This window comes from Diachasma alloeum, unplaced genomic scaffold (genome assembly GCF_001412515.2).
Source record: "Diachasma alloeum isolate Michigan unplaced genomic scaffold, Dall2.0 Dall_scaffold_00271, whole genome shotgun sequence".
NCBI lineage: Eukaryota > Metazoa > Arthropoda > Insecta > Hymenoptera > Braconidae > Diachasma > Diachasma alloeum.
The window spans coordinates 795531-815868 of NW_021680410.1; the positions used below are offsets into that span (position 1 = coordinate 795531).

The window sequence follows — 20338 nt, forward strand, 5'->3', positions numbered from 1 at the left end:
TACAACAATACAAATACATGTTAAAAATCATCCTAATGTAATCGACAAAAATTTGGCATTCCATTTTGGTTTATCCTTTACACATGTAGATCGGCTAGAAAGTTGACATTACGTCATCAACAGTGATTGACATTTCTATTTAAACACTGATCGAAAAAATGTACATGTTGGAAGAGACATCTTTAAGTTGAATATGCAGAAGTTGAGTTTAATACGCACGAAAAAAATTGTCTAGAAAAAGCTAGACAATTCGGTAGAGAATTCTATTGGCTTTCTATTGAAACTTCTGTTTTTTTTTCGTTGATTATATCGAATGATTCTGCGCTTTTTTTTTCAATCAAAACTGTCCAATAAAATGTATTCTATAGAAATTCCTAAACATAAATTTTCTAAGTTTTAGTCACTCCATTTCTCCCCTCTTACTAAAAAAAATCAAATAAAGAGACTGACGATCAAATTGGATTGAAATTTGAAATTTATAAAATAATTAATAATTGAAATTTTCAATTCTCTATGAATTAAAAAATTGAAATATTGCATTGTAAATTGAGTATTGGATAGGTATTTCAAATTTTTAAAAGGGATTTTCGATTAGCCAAATAGTCGTCAATCCTCCGAACTCAATTATTGATTGATAAAACCATTCGGAATTTGGATATTTAATCGGTGATTAATTTAATAATATAAAATTCATGAGTATTATTAGCTATTGACTTCTTCACAATTTAACTTTATTTAAAATTGACGATTCTATCGATGTCGTAAGGATATTTGTGTGGAGATATTTCCATAGAAAATATTTCAATAGAATAAGTTGTATAAAAAATCAATGCTATTGACCACTTCTGTCCCCAAAAAACGCAGAGAAAAGCTGCGAAATTGTTCAATACACTCGATGAAAAATTAATAGATTTCAATAGAAGTGCAGGGGAAATTCAATAAAATTTTCTACCGAATTCTCTCCGTTTTTCAACTAAATTATTTCGTACATTCACTAAATTGGTTGGCAGGAATCTCATTCATTTCGACTAACTAATTCCAGCAGTATAATCATCGTGGGATATCATGATTGTTTACAATTATTCTCGTTTTCCTAGTAGTGAGCAAAGATTTATCATATTACGTTAATATTTTTTGTTCAAGCTCTTGCCAAGCTGTCATCTTTTTTACAAGTACTTCCACTCTATCGTTCTATACTTGTGCAATGCCTATACTGAAAATATAGTCAAAATATATTATGTATATCATTCGATCTTAGTTTCATCGGGAGTTCAGAAAAAGCTATAAAAATAGCCCTCAGCAAACCTCTCAACCACAGCCCATTCTTTTATTTTTTTTTGTATTCAAATATGAAGAGTTTTTCATCATTTTTTTCATCTTGTTTCGAAGGCAGGATTAGTATGCTATAATTATCGTTATTTTATTATGATTTGTTTCAAATGAAGCTATATGAAAATACTTTTATACATACATCAAAAATTTGATCAATAGATTTGTCACAATCTGGTTATCTTCATGCATACCACGAGGACGTATTTTTTTTTTTGAAATTGTTTTTTTTTCGTAGTGTATGCGTAGGACGTAAGAGATTCTTTCTTCATTCTTGTCGAGATTTGGTTACATCTAGGAGATCATCTAGTTTTATCTAGTCATTTTTAATAGCTTATTCTAGTAATGAAGTAATTAATTGATAATACAGAACGTTAATCGTCAGAGACTGAAAATTATTTAAGATATGTTTGAGAGGACAAATGGCTGGGATAACTGCAATACATATCCCCCCTCTTTTTCATAAAACAATTTTTTTAAATAAAACGACAACTTGATAAACACAACCTAAACTTCAACTGAAAATAATTCAGTAAATAATGAACAACAGTAACAAATCAACAGAAATACAGTAACTGACTGCTATAGAATAATAAAACGAATGATTCTAAATAATTCAGCGAAACAGTATTAAATTGTTGGCATGATTATGCGTTGAGACGCACGAAGTCGATGGGATTTCAAGTGAGAAATAAATGAAAACAATTGCACATTTCTCATTTACCACGACATTCGGTGTTGGCTGCGTTTCTTTGAGAGTAGATTGATCCCTCAGCCAGACCCCGCAGGGGGCCCTTTCGTAATTCTGGATTTGGTCCTTTGGCAAGGGTTTTACGATTGGAGACTAATGAGGAATCCTTTCCAACTGCTAGCAATCGTACGGATGATTCTTTGGAGAGGTTGGTGGGGTCTGGGCCTGCCCAGGGAGCATAATCAGGTCTGAAACAGATTTTTTTTTTCATCGGGATATTCAGTAAAAACAGGTGATGCTTTTTGTCACTAAATTTCGTGAGAAAAATTTCAAAAAAATAATGAATATTCAGCGTCATTCAAATTATATTTTGCAGAGAATTATTTATTTATAAACAACGAATGTTAAATAAATAACATAACAATTTCAATTATTTATTTAACATTCGTTGATTATAAATAAATAATTGAAATTGTTATAATTGAAATTGTTATTTATAATCAACGAATGTTACATAAATAATTAAAATTGTTTAACCGTTTGGAAACCTAATTTTTTTAGGCATGAAATCGACATCTGGTGAAATTCTGAATGTGCATAAATTTGATGGAAAATTGCTCGTTCATAAATTATTTATAGAAAATGCTCGTAATTTTCAAAAATTGCCATTTTTTAATTATTTATCGATCTTCCTCCAAAACTAAACTTTATCATTTTCCTTCAGATTTTTAAAATACTTTTTAACGGTAAAGTTTAAATTCTAAAATCATTGTTCAGAAGTTTAGGGTCAAATGGGACTCAAATAATTCAATTAATTAGATTTCAATTTATAAATCCCGATTACTTGTCGCTTGATATGTTTTCACTGAGATTAAAAATTTGATTTGAGATATTTGACTCTGAAACTCGTTACACAGATAGTTTTCACACTTTTTCGTGCCAGTTTTACCCATTTCTGTAATAACAAAGGACTTACAAGAGCAAATCGTTGTCTGGGCCTTTTGCCAGTTCAGGATTAGCACCCGTTGCTTTGATCAAATATGGGGATTTGTATTCACCATCTTCGGTTGTACTCGTACCTCGTGAAACCCTAGAAATTAGTGCAATATTTTTATTACTGGACATTTCACATAACATGCTGATTCGTCTGCTCAATGACTGCATTCGGAATGACAACTCACTTTGGTAATTCATTCCTATTCTTCGATCTCTTGGACTTTTCACTATCTTTGTCCTTGATAATCTTCTTAATGGGAGATGCCGTCAATTTAATGGCTTCTGTCATGGGAGGACTGTATTTTCTATCATCACTTCTGCTGCTATCACTGTAATAATTGAACCACATGATGAAAATTGATACGCACGAACAAAATTTCATACAATAGCTCGGACGATAAAAATTTAATAGAAAAACCTAGCGAATTGGCTAGACAATTCTATTGGACTTCCATTAAACTTTCTATTAGTTTTTGACCTGTCCCATTGACATATTTTCTATAGAGTTTATTCGGCTTAAATTTTCCAAGTTATTTCCACTCTATTTTCATTTTCCTTTCATCCAGAAAATCAACCAAAAAAACTTCGATAATTTGAGCCGAGGAAATTCTATAGAAAATATCTCAATACAATAAGTTGTGTAGGAAAATCGAATTCTATTTCCTGGCTATAATAAATCCGGGCTTTTAATCAAGCTTCATTCGAGGTAGTTTTACCTATGACTACTGAAGGTACGAGGTTGACTAACAGCTTCCTCAGCCACCATAATATCCAAAATATGAATGGCCCTTTCTTCATCGTAATCTACACTGTCCATTGCCAGTGTTATCACACGCTCTGGCACGGATTTAAATTTCTCCATCAAGTTTAATTTCACTGGAACAATAAACAAGCAAGTGTTGATAATCCCTGCTTTTGAGAGAGAAAAGGTAAATTCCATCGATTCATTATCAAACAATTAAAGAAAAACTTGGTCACATGCATAAACACAAGGTTTAAAAATTATATTGTCGAACTTTCTGGGTCATAATGGGTTGATATAACACAAAAAATCGAAAACTCAACTTCGTACGACCACAAAGCTTCCTTTCGGAAGCAAAAAGTCAAAATAATTGAAATCGATTCATGAAAAATTTTGAATTTAAAGAACTCACTCTTATTCTTCTCCTCAAGACTCTTCATCCTTGGCGGAGGTGTTGGAGCAGATTTAACACGTCTCGATTTCATCTCCTCCTCCTCTTTCTTCTCTTTGGCAATTGTTTTAATCGGACCAGTGGGATTTTTCTTCTCATACCCCTGTTCAAGAAGCTTCTCAGTCGCTTTCTGAACATTATTATCGCTCTGTTCCAGAATATCAAGTAGCAAAGTTTCGTCTACTTTGGGGAATATATTTTTCAGGTACCTGCATTCAACATTTACTTCATGTACCCGGGATTAATCCATCAACTTAAATCACTTGATCGTGATTGTTGTGCATGAACTTGCAGTATGACACTATTACACGGCATTCGTTAAAAGTTCTAGTATTGCCTACTTTGATGACAATTTATGGTTACTACAGTACTAAATCGCCATACTATTGACCTCATGTTGTGGGTAACACCTCTAATCAACACAGTATTGTTATGTTACTGACCAACTTATCGTCATGACTGTTAATCTCAATCAATAATTCATTATTGAGATGAAAAAGAATCGAAAATGGGCATTACTAAAAACAGTAATGGCCACTACCAAGTACATTAGTACTTAAATTCCTAAGTGAAGTATTAAGTATGTGGGGACTTGGGAATTAGTCTTCCATTAAATACTAAGTCGCCATGGAATTTAGTACTTGAAACTATTCAAGTACTAAGTGGCCCAGGGGAATTAGTACTTACAACTACCTAAGGGCTAAAAATCGTAGAAATTTAGTACTTAAAAATGTCTAAGTACCAAGTCGCCAAAGGATTTAGTACTTAAACATATCTAAGTACTAAGTAACCCAGGGAATTAGTACTTCAAATTATCCAAATACTAAGTAGCCAAAGGATTTAATACTTACAACCAAGTACTAAAAATCCGAGGGATTTAGTACTTAAAACTATCCAAATACTAAATCGCCAAAGGTTTTAGTACTTACATTAAGTACCAATTCGCCAACGGTTTTGGTACTTATAACTGTCTAAGTACTAAGTGGCCCAGGGAATTAGTACTTACAACTACCTGAGGGCTAAAAATCGTAGAAATTTAGTACTTAAAAATGTCTAAGTACCAAGTTGCCAAAGGATTTAGTACTTAAACATATCTAAGTACTAAGTAGCCCAGGGAATTAGTACTTCAAATTATCCAAATACTAAGTACCCAAGGATTTAATACTTTCAACCAAGTACTAAAAATCCGAGGGATTTAGTACTTAAAATTATCCAAATACTAAGTAACCAAAGGACTTAGTATTTACAATAAAGTACTAAAAATCGGAGGGCTTTAGTACTTAAAACAATCCAAATACTAAATCGCCAAAGGCTTTAGTACTTATATTAAGTACCAATTCGCCAACGGTTTTAGTACTTATAACTGCCTAAGTACTAAATAGTCAATTGGTTCAGTACTAAATATTTCACTACTCAGAATGTTTTCAAGTACTAAACCTTTAGTCCACTTAGGAATTAATCCATCTTCTAAGTCTAAGTACATTAAGTGCTCAGTACCTGAACTGGTGTAAGTACCAAGTACTTAATGTACTTAGACTTTGGTGATGGATTAATTACCAAGTACATATCGATTTTCTATTTAATCAGTTCGCAAGTATTAAGTACTTCTGTACTTAAGTATACTTAATCTGCCCTACGATAAAATCTCTGCTGTGATTAATTATTCCGTGTTGATTAGTGGTAAATTCCATGTCACAAATGTTATGCGACGATATATCCATGCATCGATGCAATGTTCAATTTTGTCATTCATCAGGTTAGTCAATCATCAAATTGTTAGTCAATATTTTGAGGATAATAATTTTGAAAGTTGCTAATGGATAGGTTCATTGTTCCTACAGGTTCCAGCATTCACTTGCGTTTTTTCCCTAGACGTTCATTCAATTGACATGCACATTATCATGCGTTAGTAATTCCCAGGATAAGATTTTGATAATGAAGAATTCTATAATCCGGTTAAATCCACGAAATAAAGACATAAATCATATAAACGAAAATTGAAACTGACCTAGATACGCATGAGACTGTCAATCTCAAAACAAATTAGTCAAATCGTTGGGAGAACGTAATTCATTGAAAAACTGAAATTAAAAGAAAATTAATGTTTCAATTAACAATAACGGAATTAAATTAATTTCACGATCAAAGGCTGGTGCTTCCTACGCAGAACTTTCGTCATCCTTCATTCAATGCACTTTACATGGATCAAAGAATATGGGCTTTTACGTATGCTTCGTTGATGCACGTATCAATTTTCATCGGTAGTGAAGTGATGGGAGCTGATGAGTCAATTCCAACTGTATTAGACTCTAGTTTTTGCTGAATATTTTGGGCCAATAGCGCTATTATGAAGAGTTTTTTTGGAAAGAAGAATAAGATCCACTGAAAAGCTCTTCATAAAATCGCTTTATGTTTCATCCATTCTGAGACATTAGAAAAACTGATTGTTTTTCAAATGGTCTCGTAGAATTGTTTAAGAAAGCTCTTTAAGAATATTTATAATTCTTTGAGAAGACAAATGTATTTTAGTGGAATTGGGTCATCCTGTGGTACCACTTCACAACTGAATTAAAACACGTATGAAAAAACCAATAGAAAAACCTGTCACTCAAAAAAACTTTTTTTACGCCAATAGCATTGTAAATTATTCAAATTTGCAATTTCATAAAGAAATTTTATAGATGTTCGTTTTTCGGTAAGAATTCTTGAGCATCACTTGATTTGGTTAAGAAACCACTTTCTTGTTGTGAATCAATTTCCCTGTCTTTCGGACAAGTACAAAATTTATTGGCGAACGTTTTTTTTCCCAGCGTAAGATATTTTGAACTTGAAAATTTTCGAGCCATGAGTTTCGTAACCCTAGTCTGCTCACCAAACGCGACCCTGCGACTCTGGTCACCTTCGCGGGGATTCCCCGCCGTCTTATTTAGGCTCTAGTATTGCCGAATTTACTTTGCACTGGTTGGGCGCGTTTCCGGTAACGTCGCGTGGTGGCAATTTCATTTAACATGAGAAAAAATAATTCATCTGCTCGAAATAATTTGTTTTCCTTAGGAATTTCGGGTAATATGGTGTTCTAAAAACTACTATAAGACACTTCAATTGACAAAGTTAATTTTTTTTTATTTTTCCGGTTAGCCAGCCAATTGTAATTAAAGACAAACGACGCGCGGTGGGTTTCCCTTATATGGTGACCAATCTAGGGTTATCTGAATTAGAGACTTATTTCTCAAAAAAAACTTTTTTTCTCAGTGCAAGGTAAGATTTCCCAAAGTCTCAAATCGAGACTTCCAAAAATTTCAAATTGAGGCTTTCGGAATTTTAGTTGAACAAAAATTTCAAGTTGAGTTCCGCAAGTCTTAACTTGAGGCATTCAATATATCAATTGAGTCTACGAAAGTCTCAAATTAAAACCGTCAAAAGTCTCAACTCGCGAATTTCAGACCTCAAATTAAGACTTGAAAATCTCATTTTAAGACCTTTGAAATGTGAAAATAAAGTATTATTTTTTTATGTCAAATTTTCCTACTGTTCTTTCGTCATAATTTTTTTTCATACGTGAATAATAATAAAAAGGAAAAAGAAAATTGATAAACTACTCCAGCTAGTCTATACAATACTAATGATACTGGACTGTCCATCCGACACACAACTCATTATTTAAAAAATACAAATGAGAACATATTGACATCTAGCATCCAGACTGGGGGTAATTGTGACTGAAACAGCGAGATAAAATAATTAAATAACCTAAGTTTCATTTTTGGGGAGTTTGGGGCTGGCCGTGCCCCACGCGGTGGACTCAATGTGATAGCAGCGTGAATAGCATGAGCCGGTAGACGCCATCTCGGTATAGCGTAGTTTGAATGCACTCCAACTGGTGTGCCTGGACCAGGCGCACAAAGTGGATTCTTCTCAATTTGCAGTGCACTCACTACCAATGCCGGCCTATTATGGTATCTGAAATGCAATTCGCTGAGAGCTTAGGACTGGTCCCTCAGAGGATCCCTCACTTACTGCCAATTCGTGAATTTAATGACGAGGAAATGAGGTTTCATCGTCATTGAGAGTAATTTCAACTAACTTTGGGAATTTTTTGGTGGAGCATTTGCTAGCCAATTTCATCAGTGTTAATTGTGAGTGTGAGCACATAGCGTTAGACACATGATTGTCTTGAGAATGTTAGAGTATGTACAAAGCCATACCGAAGAATCTCAGAAATGAGTTCAGTGACAAAGTGGCGAAAGTAAAATTCTATTTTTTTAAATTGTTGGTTTGCCTTACGAACGAATAGTTTAAGGAACAATGTCGAGAGAAAACATTCCCGATGAGAAATATAATTTTTTCTCTGAAAATCACTCGTTCCACGCATAAAGAAAATTAATAGGAAAACCTAGAGAATCCACTAGACAATTCTATTGAATTGCTATTGAACATTCTGTCAGTTTTTGGCCGATTCTATTGAAATTTTCAATATAAACATTTTATAGAAAAAGTCAAAAGAATTCGATTTTTTGATACAACTTATTCTATTGAGATATTTTGTATAAATTTTGGCTCAAATTTTCTAGGCTTTTTTCATTCAATTTTTTCCTTTGGATCAAGGATAGCCACATCCATAAATTATAATTATCGTTAAATTATTAAGTAGTCAATTAGTTAATATCACTTTTGATTTTAGTTATTGAAAGGATCATCAATTTAAAGTATTCAAATTCCGAATTAGTTATGAATCAGCAATTGAGTTAGGAAGATTGACAATCATTTGGATAATCGGAAAACCCTTATAGCAAATTTAGTATTATTTACTTAATAGAAAATTTACAGTTCCATATTATTAAATATTTAACTCATCATCAATTGGAGATTTAGATTATACTCTATTTTACTATTTGTAAATTTCGATTAGTATATTTAAACCTTGATCAATGTAAGCCGGAAATTCTTTTAATATTGAAGAATCGGAAGATTGGTGGGCATCCCTGCTTTGGATGAAGAAATTTTTAAAATTCTACAGAAAATACCTTAATAGAATAATTCTAATAAATTTTCTATTAACTTTATCTATAGAATATGTTCTATTGAACATTCCAATAGAATCGGCGAAAAACTAATAGAAAGTTCAATGGAAATCCAATAGAATTGTCTAGTGGATTCGCTAGGTTTTTCTATTAAATTTTTTAATCCTTCGGAATTCAACATTTGAAAATTAATAAAAAATCTGAAAATGTCTTGATTGACATTCACCATTCAGCATTTACTTCCAAGACAAGTGATTATAGAAAAAAAAATTTCCAAGTTTTTTTGTAGCGGAGCAAATTACCCACAAAAATGACGTCTGAAATTTTCTCCTGAACTCACTCGTTATCGAGAAAATTCAGCATGAAGATTTGAAAATTCGAATCGAATTCGAAATATTCACCACTTCGACACTGAATTCAAGAAAACACTCATTGAATGACATAAAATATTGCAAAATTGCTATGATGAACTTACTTCTTCAATAGCAGTCGAATGTGTGTGTCTGACACAGTGGGAAAAATAGCATTAATCCTAGCAACTTGGAACTCAGTGTCACCATTCTGAGTTAAACTCGTTTCCATATTTCTGACTGGCGTTGGTGATCCAATAGTCATGTCACCAAATCTATTTGTCATTCCGCTCATCGAACGGGTGGACATTGATGTTTTTAATTCCTATTTAATGAGATGTTATGATTACCATGGGGGAAAATAAATGCAGAGAGACGGGATCTAGACAACGATACCAGTAGTGAAGTTGCAAAAGTTTATGGGGAGCATGTGGAGACATCTGAAAGAAAATCAGTGAAGAAACTGGGGCATTTTGCGAGAAAATTCTATTGATTTTCTTTCATTCTTTTTTCTTATAGAAATGTTTAATAAAAAATAGCCTATAGAAAAATGAGAAGAATTTCTGCAGAAGTTTCTCAACCCAATTTTTTTTGTTTAATTTTTTCAATGAGAAGAGAGAAATCGCGCACGAAAAATTTGAGTAGAAAAACCTAGCGAATTTTCTGGCCGATTCTATTGAAATATTCAATAGAAAATATTCTACAGAAAAGAGTCAATCGAATTCTATTTTTCTATACAACTTATTCAATTAAAATATTTTCTACTGAATTCCAATTTTTGCTCCTTTTTTCTCCTTTTTTTTTGGCTCCAATTTCGCAACTTTTTTCAAGTTCTCAAGTTTTTTCTATAATTTTTTTCGCATAAAAAGATATTCCAAGTTTTTTCATTCTATTTTTGTTCTTTCCATCATGAAAATCAAACAAAAAAACTTGACCCCAGGAAATTCTGGAATTCTTGAAAATTTTACGCCAGGAAATTCTATAGAATAAGTTGACTAGAAAAATCGAATTCTATTGAACATTTCAATAAAAATCCAATAGAATTGTATATCGAATTCGCTAGGTTTTTCTATTAAATTTTGTCACACCTCATAGCGCGAAAAAAATTGAAAAAATTATGACGGGGAATTGCGGCAAAAAATATTAAACTCGTCACAAGAATGTCCGTGATTTAATGCATCTCCCCTTTTTGTCACTTCACCACTGATTTTACAACAGAAAACAATGGAAACACTCGACACTTAATCGTTCAATTCCATGTACCTGCGAACTTGGCGGCAAAAATGCCGGCTGTGGACTATTGTATGGTGACGGATAGATTTGAGGAGCCCTATGGGCAGCCGCATACATCAAATGACCTCCACCGACACCGACAATACCTCCTCCAGTCTACTCCAGTTTTTTGTATTCGTATTCATTTTTTGAAATTCAAATCCACGCAGCATGGGCACGTATTTATTTCAATTATCGATTTACATGTTTATGAATTTGTTAAACCATTTGGGCTGAGGTTTATCCAGCATGCGGGTCACTGAGCGTACAATTATCCGTTTATAATACGTGTGACCATATTCAAATAAACTAGAATGAGACAGAATGGATCTGTCTAAATCTCCAATAACTCCGGATCCAGTGATGCGATTTGAATAGGTCGGGGACCATTTTAAGGCTTGGAAAAATACGTTGAAAATTAAAAAGAACAACAAATCGGGGAACTTCACACTATCAATGAGATATTGGCGATTAAATATGATCCATTTTGCTCACAAGTCGATTCGATTTCGAAATTCATTTTTTGTTGAGTATCTTGGAATCTAGCGCAGATAGAAGAATTTTTAAGAAGACTTTTTATTGGTGGAGGTGAGAGTTGTAAAAAATATTTTAATGAAAACTTTATTATGAAATCTCTTTAAGTTTTCAAGATATTCAGCAAAAATCTTAACGCAGAAACGAAAAATTTCTAGTTTTCAGAATAAGTTACTAATTTTTAGACACTCATGGTTCTAGATTTCATTGCAATGAATAAGAAACTATTTCGTTACATTCAGAAGAAACATCCCTGAAAGTCAGTATGGAAAACCGAGAAATGTTCGTGAAGTAAACTCATTCAAAAGGAATAAAATCCTGGAATAATTGAGGATGAAGTCAACATTAATTGAGTCCATGTGTCAAGGGATATACTTTTGATATCCAAGCATTTATAAACATGAGTAGTTTAATTTTAGAATGGGGAAAATTGTCGATGGTTGATTTAAGAACGAAAAAGTTCTCAATCTAATGTTCTTTATTGATGGTTTCAACGTTCTTATTTTAAGGACTCAAAAGTTCTGAATTCAAGAACCGAGATTTCCGTCTGATGAAAGAAAATGTAATTCAAGTCTAATTATGATAGATTTAAGGGAAAGTCTGTCAGAATTAGAACGTTTTTATATGATTTTTAGCAAAAATTTCCTTAAAATGAACAAAATTTTCCCTTAGTTCCATTTTTTTTACTAATTCTGTGTGAGAAATGTTCTTCAATCACGAACAATTGGGTTTCTTGATTAACAACCTTTGCATTCTCAAACTAAGAGTATTTAAAAGGGATAAAATTCTCGGTTTAAATATTAGTTCAACAAAAGTGGATCAATTCAACAATGAAAACGTTCTAAATTTGAGAACCCAGAAGTTCTTGATTAGAGAACCCCGATGTTTTCATTTTAAGAACCACAAGTTACGAATTCTAATAAAATTCGATGTAATAAAAAATGAAGAAAATTAGATCGTCATTCTTAGTTTTTTTTTTTAAATTCCCTCAGAATAAGTAACAGGACCAAACGTCGATTTCAGAATGAGAAAATTCTCAATCTGACATTTTTCATTGAAAAGTTCCAAAGGTCTTATTTTAAGAACCCAAAGATTCTGAATTTAAGAACCAAGATTTGCTTAAGATCAGAGAAAATGCAATTCGAGTCCAATTATGCTAGGAATTTTCTCAAAATGAATAAAAATTTTCCAGTTCCAGGATTTTTTACTTATTTTCAGTGAAAAATGTTCTTCAAACACGAATAATTGTGTATCTTAATTAAGAACCTTTGAATTCTCAAACCAAAGGTATTGAAAAGGTATAAAATTCTCGAATTGAGCATTAGTTCAACAGAAGAGAAAAAAACGATCAATTCAAGAATGAAAACTTTTTAAATTTAAGAACCCAGAAGAAGTTTTTGATTAAAGAACTCCAATATGTTCATGTTAAGAACCCAAAAGTTTCCAATTCTCAATCAAAATTCCCTAAAAAAAATAAAAAACTGTAGACTGAATAAAAAATTAAAGAAAATCATGAGTTCTTTCTCACATTTTCATTTAAAATCCCCTCAGAACTAAAAATTTCCCTCAAATATTCGCAGGATTCTGTTCCCTAGATTTCAATACCAAGAAATTCTGAATATCAGAAATTTTTACTGAAAACTAGAAACATTCCTCCTCTGCAAAACCTCCCTCTCCCATTTATCTAAAAAACACTGACCTGCATAGGTATAGCCTCATGCGAGTTCCCGGTGGATGGAGAGCTCGTTGCAACGGAATTTCCCTGTAAATACTGTGCATACTGCCAGTATCGCACTCTGGGGTCTTCCCATGTAGTAGTTCTGCTGAAGTGATTGATGAAATACCTGAAACGTCATGACACTATCACCTCCATTCACCTGTTCTCCCCATTCATCCACGAGGAGCTTCTGCCCCATACGTGCCCCAACAATTGCTCAATACTCATTATGTGCCACGACCACTCGACACTTTACATCGCAAGTGTCAAAAACCCTTCGTTGCACATATGTGGATCAACAATAATGGGATAATGGAACTGTTCAAGAGAGGGAGAGGAAGAGAGACGGAGATATGACGACAATAATAGAGCATTTGCGTGGGTATGGCAGGGAAATTCACGGGTATTTCAGTGCCCTGGGGGTGTTTGAGGGGAATTGTTTACGAATTTTGTGGATTTACTCACGCACGACCGCTTCTTATGTCATATCTGCACTCCCAACCCGGTGGTAATTGCGCTCTTTCACCTTGCTCCGCCATTTTTGTGATTTCTGTGTGCGCTTCTGACGGCCAATGGCAACGTATGTAACTTCGTTGTGCATCCACGATGTTACGAAGTTGGCTGTATTCGTGAATACGTGTGTCTGGTCCATATTATCTCGGATCGGATGCTGCGCTCCATTTATCTGATTTATATTCTCTCTCGGCTCAAGTGAGGAGAGGGCTCTCGTGTGCTGCTGACTTCAGAGCTTTGACCTTTAGCATTGTGGGTGTAAATGCGTATGAAGAAATTTCATGGAAAAACCTAGCGAATTCGTCGGAAAATTGTAGTGGATTTCTAATAATAACTTTTTGGAGGATTTTATTGGAAAATTCTGCAGCTTATCTGTGGGCTTTTTTCGATAGAAAGGTTCAATGGACAGGACGCTGTTGAAAAAATCAATAGAATTCGATTTTCTATAGATAAATTTATATTTGGCTGAATTTTTAAAGTTTTTCGTTTGTTTTTTTCAATGGAAACAGGGTAAAAATAGAGTGAAGAAATAAAAAATTAATGGCAGGATTATAAAAAGATGAAATTCTACTGTTTTTTCTGTAGAATAATTTCTATTGGATATTTTAAAAAATGATACAATCGAAAATAATAATAATAATAATAATAATAATAGAATAATATTTTTAAAAATAATAGAATTTTCCAATCTTGAAAAATATTTTCAATAGGAATTCCTCAACACAAATTTTCAAGTTCTTTTTCAAAGAATTTTTTTCTCCTTTCATTGTTCTATGAAAAAAAAAGTTTTTTGTTCGAATTTTTATTGAAAAATGCAAACAAAAAAATTCGAAAAATTTAGTTAGGGAATTTTTATAGAAAATCTCCATAAAATTTATTTATTTGCAGATTATGCTATAATTATTAGGAAATCAGGACAAGAACCAATTTCTGAAGTTTTAGAGAATTTATTTGCTTTGATCTTTCGTGTCAACAAAAATAAATTACTATCATGATACTTTTCCCTTTATGTACAAATTAATTGGTCTTTGGAGACCAACTCTCATTAAAATACGAACAAATTTTACGGTGATTATGAGTGTCAGGAAATTTCATGGAAATGAAATGATTCTGTCACTTCGTGATTGAATGAAGATCAATTCGAGAGAGAAGTGGTTACAGTGACAAATATATTTAGACTTCCTCTGGTGATAGCGGGTTCATCTAGGAAAGTAGTGGTTTTACGAGGAAAACTAAGAGAATTTTTTTAAGTTAAGAAATTGTCAATAAAAAATTTCTCCTGAGATTTTGTCGTGAAACTACTCATTGCAAAAATAATCTCCACGATATTAATTAATTTAAGAAAGGTCAAGAAATATTGGAGAAATAATTATGATTCATTAAATTAAATTGTCATAGTGCGATGTTTCGTTAAATTATTTCAGCTTGAAGAAAACTTTGGGCGTCAAAATGCGGACGGGTTTTATATACATTTTCTGCCTATTAATTCGTAGAATCGCTATTAGTGACCGCATAATGGCCAAATGAAGGAGTTTTGTCATTAATATATTTGTGCGGTTGAATTTTTGAGAAGAAAAACTAGAAGGAAGTGCTTTATAATTAAGAAAATTCACTTTCATCGTTTCCTCCACAAAAAATTCGTAATCGGGAGAATTTCATCTGTCATCTACTCATGATTTCAATGCAGTATTTCAAATTTATCTCGGGGTTAGTGGATCTAGAAGAAAATTGGTAGAGTAGCTGATTAATTGAATTAAGAAAAAAAATAAAATAAATCCTGAGATTTTTTTCTAAAACCCCTCATTACGAAAACAAAACATTTAGTACAAACAAGGTAAAAATGAATTCTTGTCTGTTTGATCACATGTTACCACTTCATCTCCGAATTATCCTTGAGCTCCAGGATGACCCTTAAATACTTCAAATAACTAGGGAAAAATAATCTAACTCCATGACGCTCATCAATTGGGCTTCTCGTCAGTCTTGAAAACGTGTCTAGACAGCATTCCATAGATCATTCCAATACTGAGACATCCAATGACAGCTCCTTGTGCAGCGACTCGAAGTTGCACGAGAAAAAAGGCTGTTCCCAAATTCTTCGGACGCTGTTTGTACTTGTAGACACCAACTGCCAAAGTTCCAAAGAACCCAGCGATTCCTGGAGGAATAAAAACATTTTCAATGATAATCTGTTGTATGAGTTACTAAAGTTGACGCTTAAATTTTTCCGCTGTCTTACCCACGATGAGAAATGGATTCTGCTTGATCCTGCGCAGAGCCGTTGAGGATCCCGACTCGTCCAGGGTTATCTCTTGGGCAGTCATTGTGGAATTTTTTCAGTTTATTTCAAGTTCTGCTACTCTGAAAAGAGAAATGCGAGGAATGCACATGAAAAATATGGATAAAAAAATCTCGCGGTTTCTCTAAGAAATTGTATTGGAGTTTTATTAACAGTCTGTTGAAAAATGCTATTAGTTTTTTGCCCCTGGCAATAATTGTTTTCAGGTCGATATGAGTCAAAGTATTTTTAAGATTCGTGATAAAAGTTTCTAAGAAAGAATTAAGGATGTTCGACACCTTTTTGGCTGAAATTCACGTTTTTTTTCCTTTTTCTGGCGAATTGTCGATCGGTTTCACGGAAAAAAATATAACGTTTTTGTGTTCTGTCATTATTTAATGGCTCACGCAGTGTCATGGTGGTGGGATCATTTTCCTGCGTTTTTTCTACAGTTTTGTGATTCCTTTTAAACGTTTAGCAAAAATGCACAAAAATGATTGCACCACCTTGCAACTTCGCGAATCATTAAATAATGACAAAATGCAGAAACGTTATATTTTTTCGCGTCAATCCGACCGACAATTCGCGAGAAAAATTAAAAAAACGTGAATTTTGACCGAAAAGGTGTAGAACATCCTTAAGTTAATGCTGTGATGACAATGTTATGAGTTATATGTATTTATTAATATTAAATAAAGAAAATTATTGATAGAGGTTCTATTCAATTACTTGCTGATTTTTTTTAATTCTTTTTTTTAAATGCCTATTTTTTAATTCGATTTTTCACATTGATCGAGGGGGGGGTCTTGATATCGTGACGTAATATGTAAGGGGGGCCTTCCGTTTGTGACGGCCCGTGACGGGGGGAGGGGTCCAAAATACCCAAAAAAAGCGTGACGTAATTGTTGAATGCTCCCTATGTAAAAATGACGCTGTATAGGAATTTAATAAAGATTTCGGCACAGAATTCAATCGAATTTTTATTGGGCCTCTACAAAAATTCTATTAGAGTTCTATTCTTTTTAAAGATTTGAAGGACATGAAAAACAAATTCAAGTTCTCGGGATTTGACTCTCGTTTCCTCAAATCGAGGAATGTGTTAACAATGGTAGATAAAAACTAATTAGAGTTCTATTAATCTTTTACAGTCGACTCCCTCTAACTCCTCACCAAGTGAGACCGAGATATATTTTTGTCCTTGTTCCAATAACGCTACCGGAGGGAGTTCGTGGCTTCCTCTAACCACTCCTTTCCAAGAAGTAGCTTTAAGGTCGAGAAAATGAAGAGTGTTTTTGCAGCAATTCTATTGAACTTACGCAACTTAGTCGTGCGTTCCTCAATAGCTCATAGAAAAAAGTCTATAGATGCGGATTTTCTCATTCAACGTATTTGAGAATTGGTTCAATGGAATAAAATTCGTAAAGAATCCTTTGTAATTGAATCCTATTGACTTTTTCGATTGAAGATTCCAATAGAATCGGCCAAAGGCTAATAGAAAGTTCAATAGAATTGTCTAGCGAAGTCGCTAGTTTTTTCTATTAAATTTTTTAGTGCGTGTGAGGTTTTACTTTTGCGTGTTTTCTGTGAATGAATATTTCGGGCACAGGCATAGGGGGACAGTCACCACAGCTTATTTCTATCAAAAAATAACACGATAAAGTTGCATAATCTTCAACAGAATTGACGAAACAAAAAGAATAAAACTATTTAATTGAATGCGAACAGAACTCCGACAGAATCCTCATAGTAGAATTCTCAATTATATTCGACTCTTATAAAGAATTTAATTGACATTGCACAGAATTGCTCAGAGAAAGCCTTACGGTTTTCTATAAAATCTTATACGTGTGGGAATACCAGTTGTGATTCTCAAGATTGCATCATATGTCCAAATCATCTTCTCTTCGTAAATTCCATTCATAAAATCAATTATTATTATTCTTCTTATCAAAAAATGATACGGTAAAGTTGCATAATCTTCAATAGAACCTTCATGTTTTTGTCTTGAAGGAGCTGAGCACTCGGGTACTCTGTGACCTTGCTGATTAATTACTTTTCTTTATTTATCTCTATCTTACAATTGCTGAAGAATCCTGTACCACATCCTTCCCTGGGTACGGAACATGCGCCATTGTACTTTATACGCAGTGCCTTTCTATTTACTTCTTGGCACATCTACTTATATGTTTGCTATGAACTGATCCATTAATTCTCTATTTTGCAACCCCGTGGGATTCTAGGCTTCATTTTCATTTCATTTTCAAGTTAATAATTTTTACTTCGAACTAAAAGCGCTCCTAATTATTCAATCATAGTTTAATTTGATTATTGAATCGAATCAAGTTATTTTAAATTTTGTATTAAGCTTCTTTTACACGAACTCAGTTTCTTCTCTCACAATCTTATGCTTCTAAATGTAAATAATATTGTACAGTCTCCCCCGAGGAAATGTGGTCAATTTGTACCTCGAAATTTCTTGTAATAAAATGCAATACAATACAAAATAATCTTCAATAGAATTGACGAAAGAAAACGAATAAAATTATTTAATAGAATTCGAAGAGAAGTCTAACAAAATTCTCAATTATATTAAATTCTTATAGAGAATTTAATAGAAAATCCACAGAATTTCGTGGAGAAAGCTTTTGGTTTTTTCACTAAATCTCATCATACGTGTGGGAATACCAGTTGTGATTGTCAAGATTGCATCATGTGTTCCAAATCATCTGCTTTCATTCATAAAATGAATTATTGTTATTCTTTCTACCAAAAAATAACACAATAAAGTTGCATACTCTTCAATAGGATTACCGAAAGAAAAAGAATAAAATTATTCAATAGAATCCGAACAGAACTCCAAGAGAAATCTTAACTACATTAAACTCTTATAGAGAAATTAATAGAAATTCCATAGAATTTCTCAGAGAAAGCCTTCGATTTTTCCACTAAATCTCATCATACGTGTGGGAATACCAGGTGTGATTGTCAAGATTGCATCATGTGTTCCAAATCATCTGCTTTCATTCATAAAATGAATTATTGTTATTCTTTCTACCAAAAAATAACACAATAAAGTTGCCTACTCTTCAATAGGATTACCGAAAGAAAAAGAATAAAATTATTCAATAGAATCCGAACAGAACTCCAAGAGAAATCTTAACTACATTAAACTCTTATAGAGAAATTAATAGAAATTCCATAGAATTTCTCAGAGAAAGCCTTCGATTTTTCCACTAAATCTCATCATACGTGTGGGAATACCAGGTGTGATTGTCAAGATTGCACCATGTGTTCCAAATCATCTGCTTTCATTCATAAAATGAATTATTGTTATTCTTTCTACCAAAAAATAACACAATAAAGTTGCATACTCTTCAATAGGATTACCGAAAGAAAAAGAATAAAATTATTCAATAGAATCCGAACAGAACTCCAAGAGAAATCTTAACTACATTAAACTCTTATAGAGAAATTAATAGAAATTCCATAGAATTTCTCAGAGAAAGCCTTCGATTTTTCCACTAAATCTCATCATACGTGTGGGAATACCAGGTGTGATTGTCAAGATTGCACCATGCGTTCCAAATCATCTGCTTTCATTCATAAAATCAATTACTGTTATTCTTTCTACCAAAAAATGCACAATAAAGTTGCATAATCTTCAATAGAATTACCGAAAGAAAAAAGAATGAAATTATTTAATAGAATCCGAATAAAACTCCAAGAGAATTCCCAATTATATTAAATCCTTACAGAGAATTTAATAGAATTTCCACAGAATTTCTCAGAGAAAGCCTTAGGTTTTTCTATTAGGTAAATCTTATCATACGTCTGGGAATACCAGTGATGATGCTCGAGATTGCATCATATGTTCCAAATCATCTCTTCGTAAAATCCATTCACAAAATGAATTGTTGATACTCGTGACGGTAAATTGATGATGACAATGACGAAGATGATTATTCCCAGGAATGGAATCGCTAATTTCAGAGTCAAAGAGGCCGTTGGCCATGTGAATGTAAATCAAGGTTATGAAGTTATGACTCAGAATATCTGGTTTTTATTCGTCTTCCAACAGAGTGAAAGACCTCGAGAGAATGATGCGTTTTGAGAATAGTTTTAATGATGATTTTACGATGATTTTGAGGAATGTTCATTCATCCTTCATTCGTGCTAAGAATTTAGTGACATCATACATACAAAAATTGTCGAAGCAGGTTGACGAGTGAATTCGGGTAATTCTCACATGTACTCAACACCAGCTGATAACTGTCCTTTGACTTTGACATCAGTCATGCGCCGAATTTCCCCCTTCACTGGCCGCTAGTGACGTTGGTTTGGAACGCGTTACGTTTGCAACTATATAATTTGCGAGCTTGCGTGCCAGAGCTAGCGAGCATTTGTATTACCACGCCGGTGGTTTCTATTGCACTGAACGAACACG

At 33.2% G+C, this 20338-nt stretch overlaps 2 protein-coding genes across 5 annotated transcripts; both read right to left on the reverse strand.

The window, feature by feature from the left end:
* Positions 1 to 325: 325 nt before the first annotated feature.
* On the reverse strand, positions 326 to 13779 carry LOC107037869. Of its 3 annotated transcripts, XM_015256648.1 has the most exons (10): positions 13569 to 13779; positions 13086 to 13230; positions 10844 to 10969; positions 9706 to 9905; positions 7960 to 8169; positions 4171 to 4418; positions 3733 to 3892; positions 3202 to 3345; positions 2997 to 3110; positions 326 to 2268 (listed from the first exon to the last, which is right to left on the reverse strand). In XM_015256648.1, exons 1-10 carry the CDS (start codon positions 13640 to 13642, stop codon positions 2046 to 2048), a joined length of 1644 nt encoding a protein of 547 aa, XP_015112134.1. In that variant the 5' UTR covers positions 13643 to 13779; the 3' UTR covers positions 326 to 2045. The 3 variants fall into 3 exon arrangements, with proteins under 3 accessions (XP_015112134.1, XP_015112135.1, XP_015112136.1); XM_015256649.1 differs by lacking the exon at positions 10844 to 10969 and having other exon boundaries at positions 13569 to 13778; XM_015256650.1 differs by lacking the exon at positions 7960 to 8169 and having other exon boundaries at positions 13569 to 13777.
* Positions 13780 to 14544: 765 nt separating this feature from the next.
* LOC107037873 (HIG1 domain family member 1A, mitochondrial) lies at positions 14545 to 20327 on the reverse strand. Of its 2 annotated transcripts, none has more exons than XM_015256660.2 (3): positions 20141 to 20327; positions 15856 to 15977; positions 14545 to 15774 (listed from the first exon to the last, which is right to left on the reverse strand). In XM_015256660.2, exons 2-3 carry the CDS (start codon positions 15938 to 15940, stop codon positions 15578 to 15580), a joined length of 282 nt encoding a protein of 93 aa, XP_015112146.1. In that variant the 5' UTR covers positions 15941 to 15977; positions 20141 to 20327; the 3' UTR covers positions 14545 to 15577. The 2 variants fall into 2 exon arrangements, with proteins under 2 accessions (XP_015112146.1, XP_015112145.1); XM_015256659.2 differs by having other exon boundaries at positions 20095 to 20324.
* Positions 20328 to 20338: the final 11 nt, after the last annotated feature.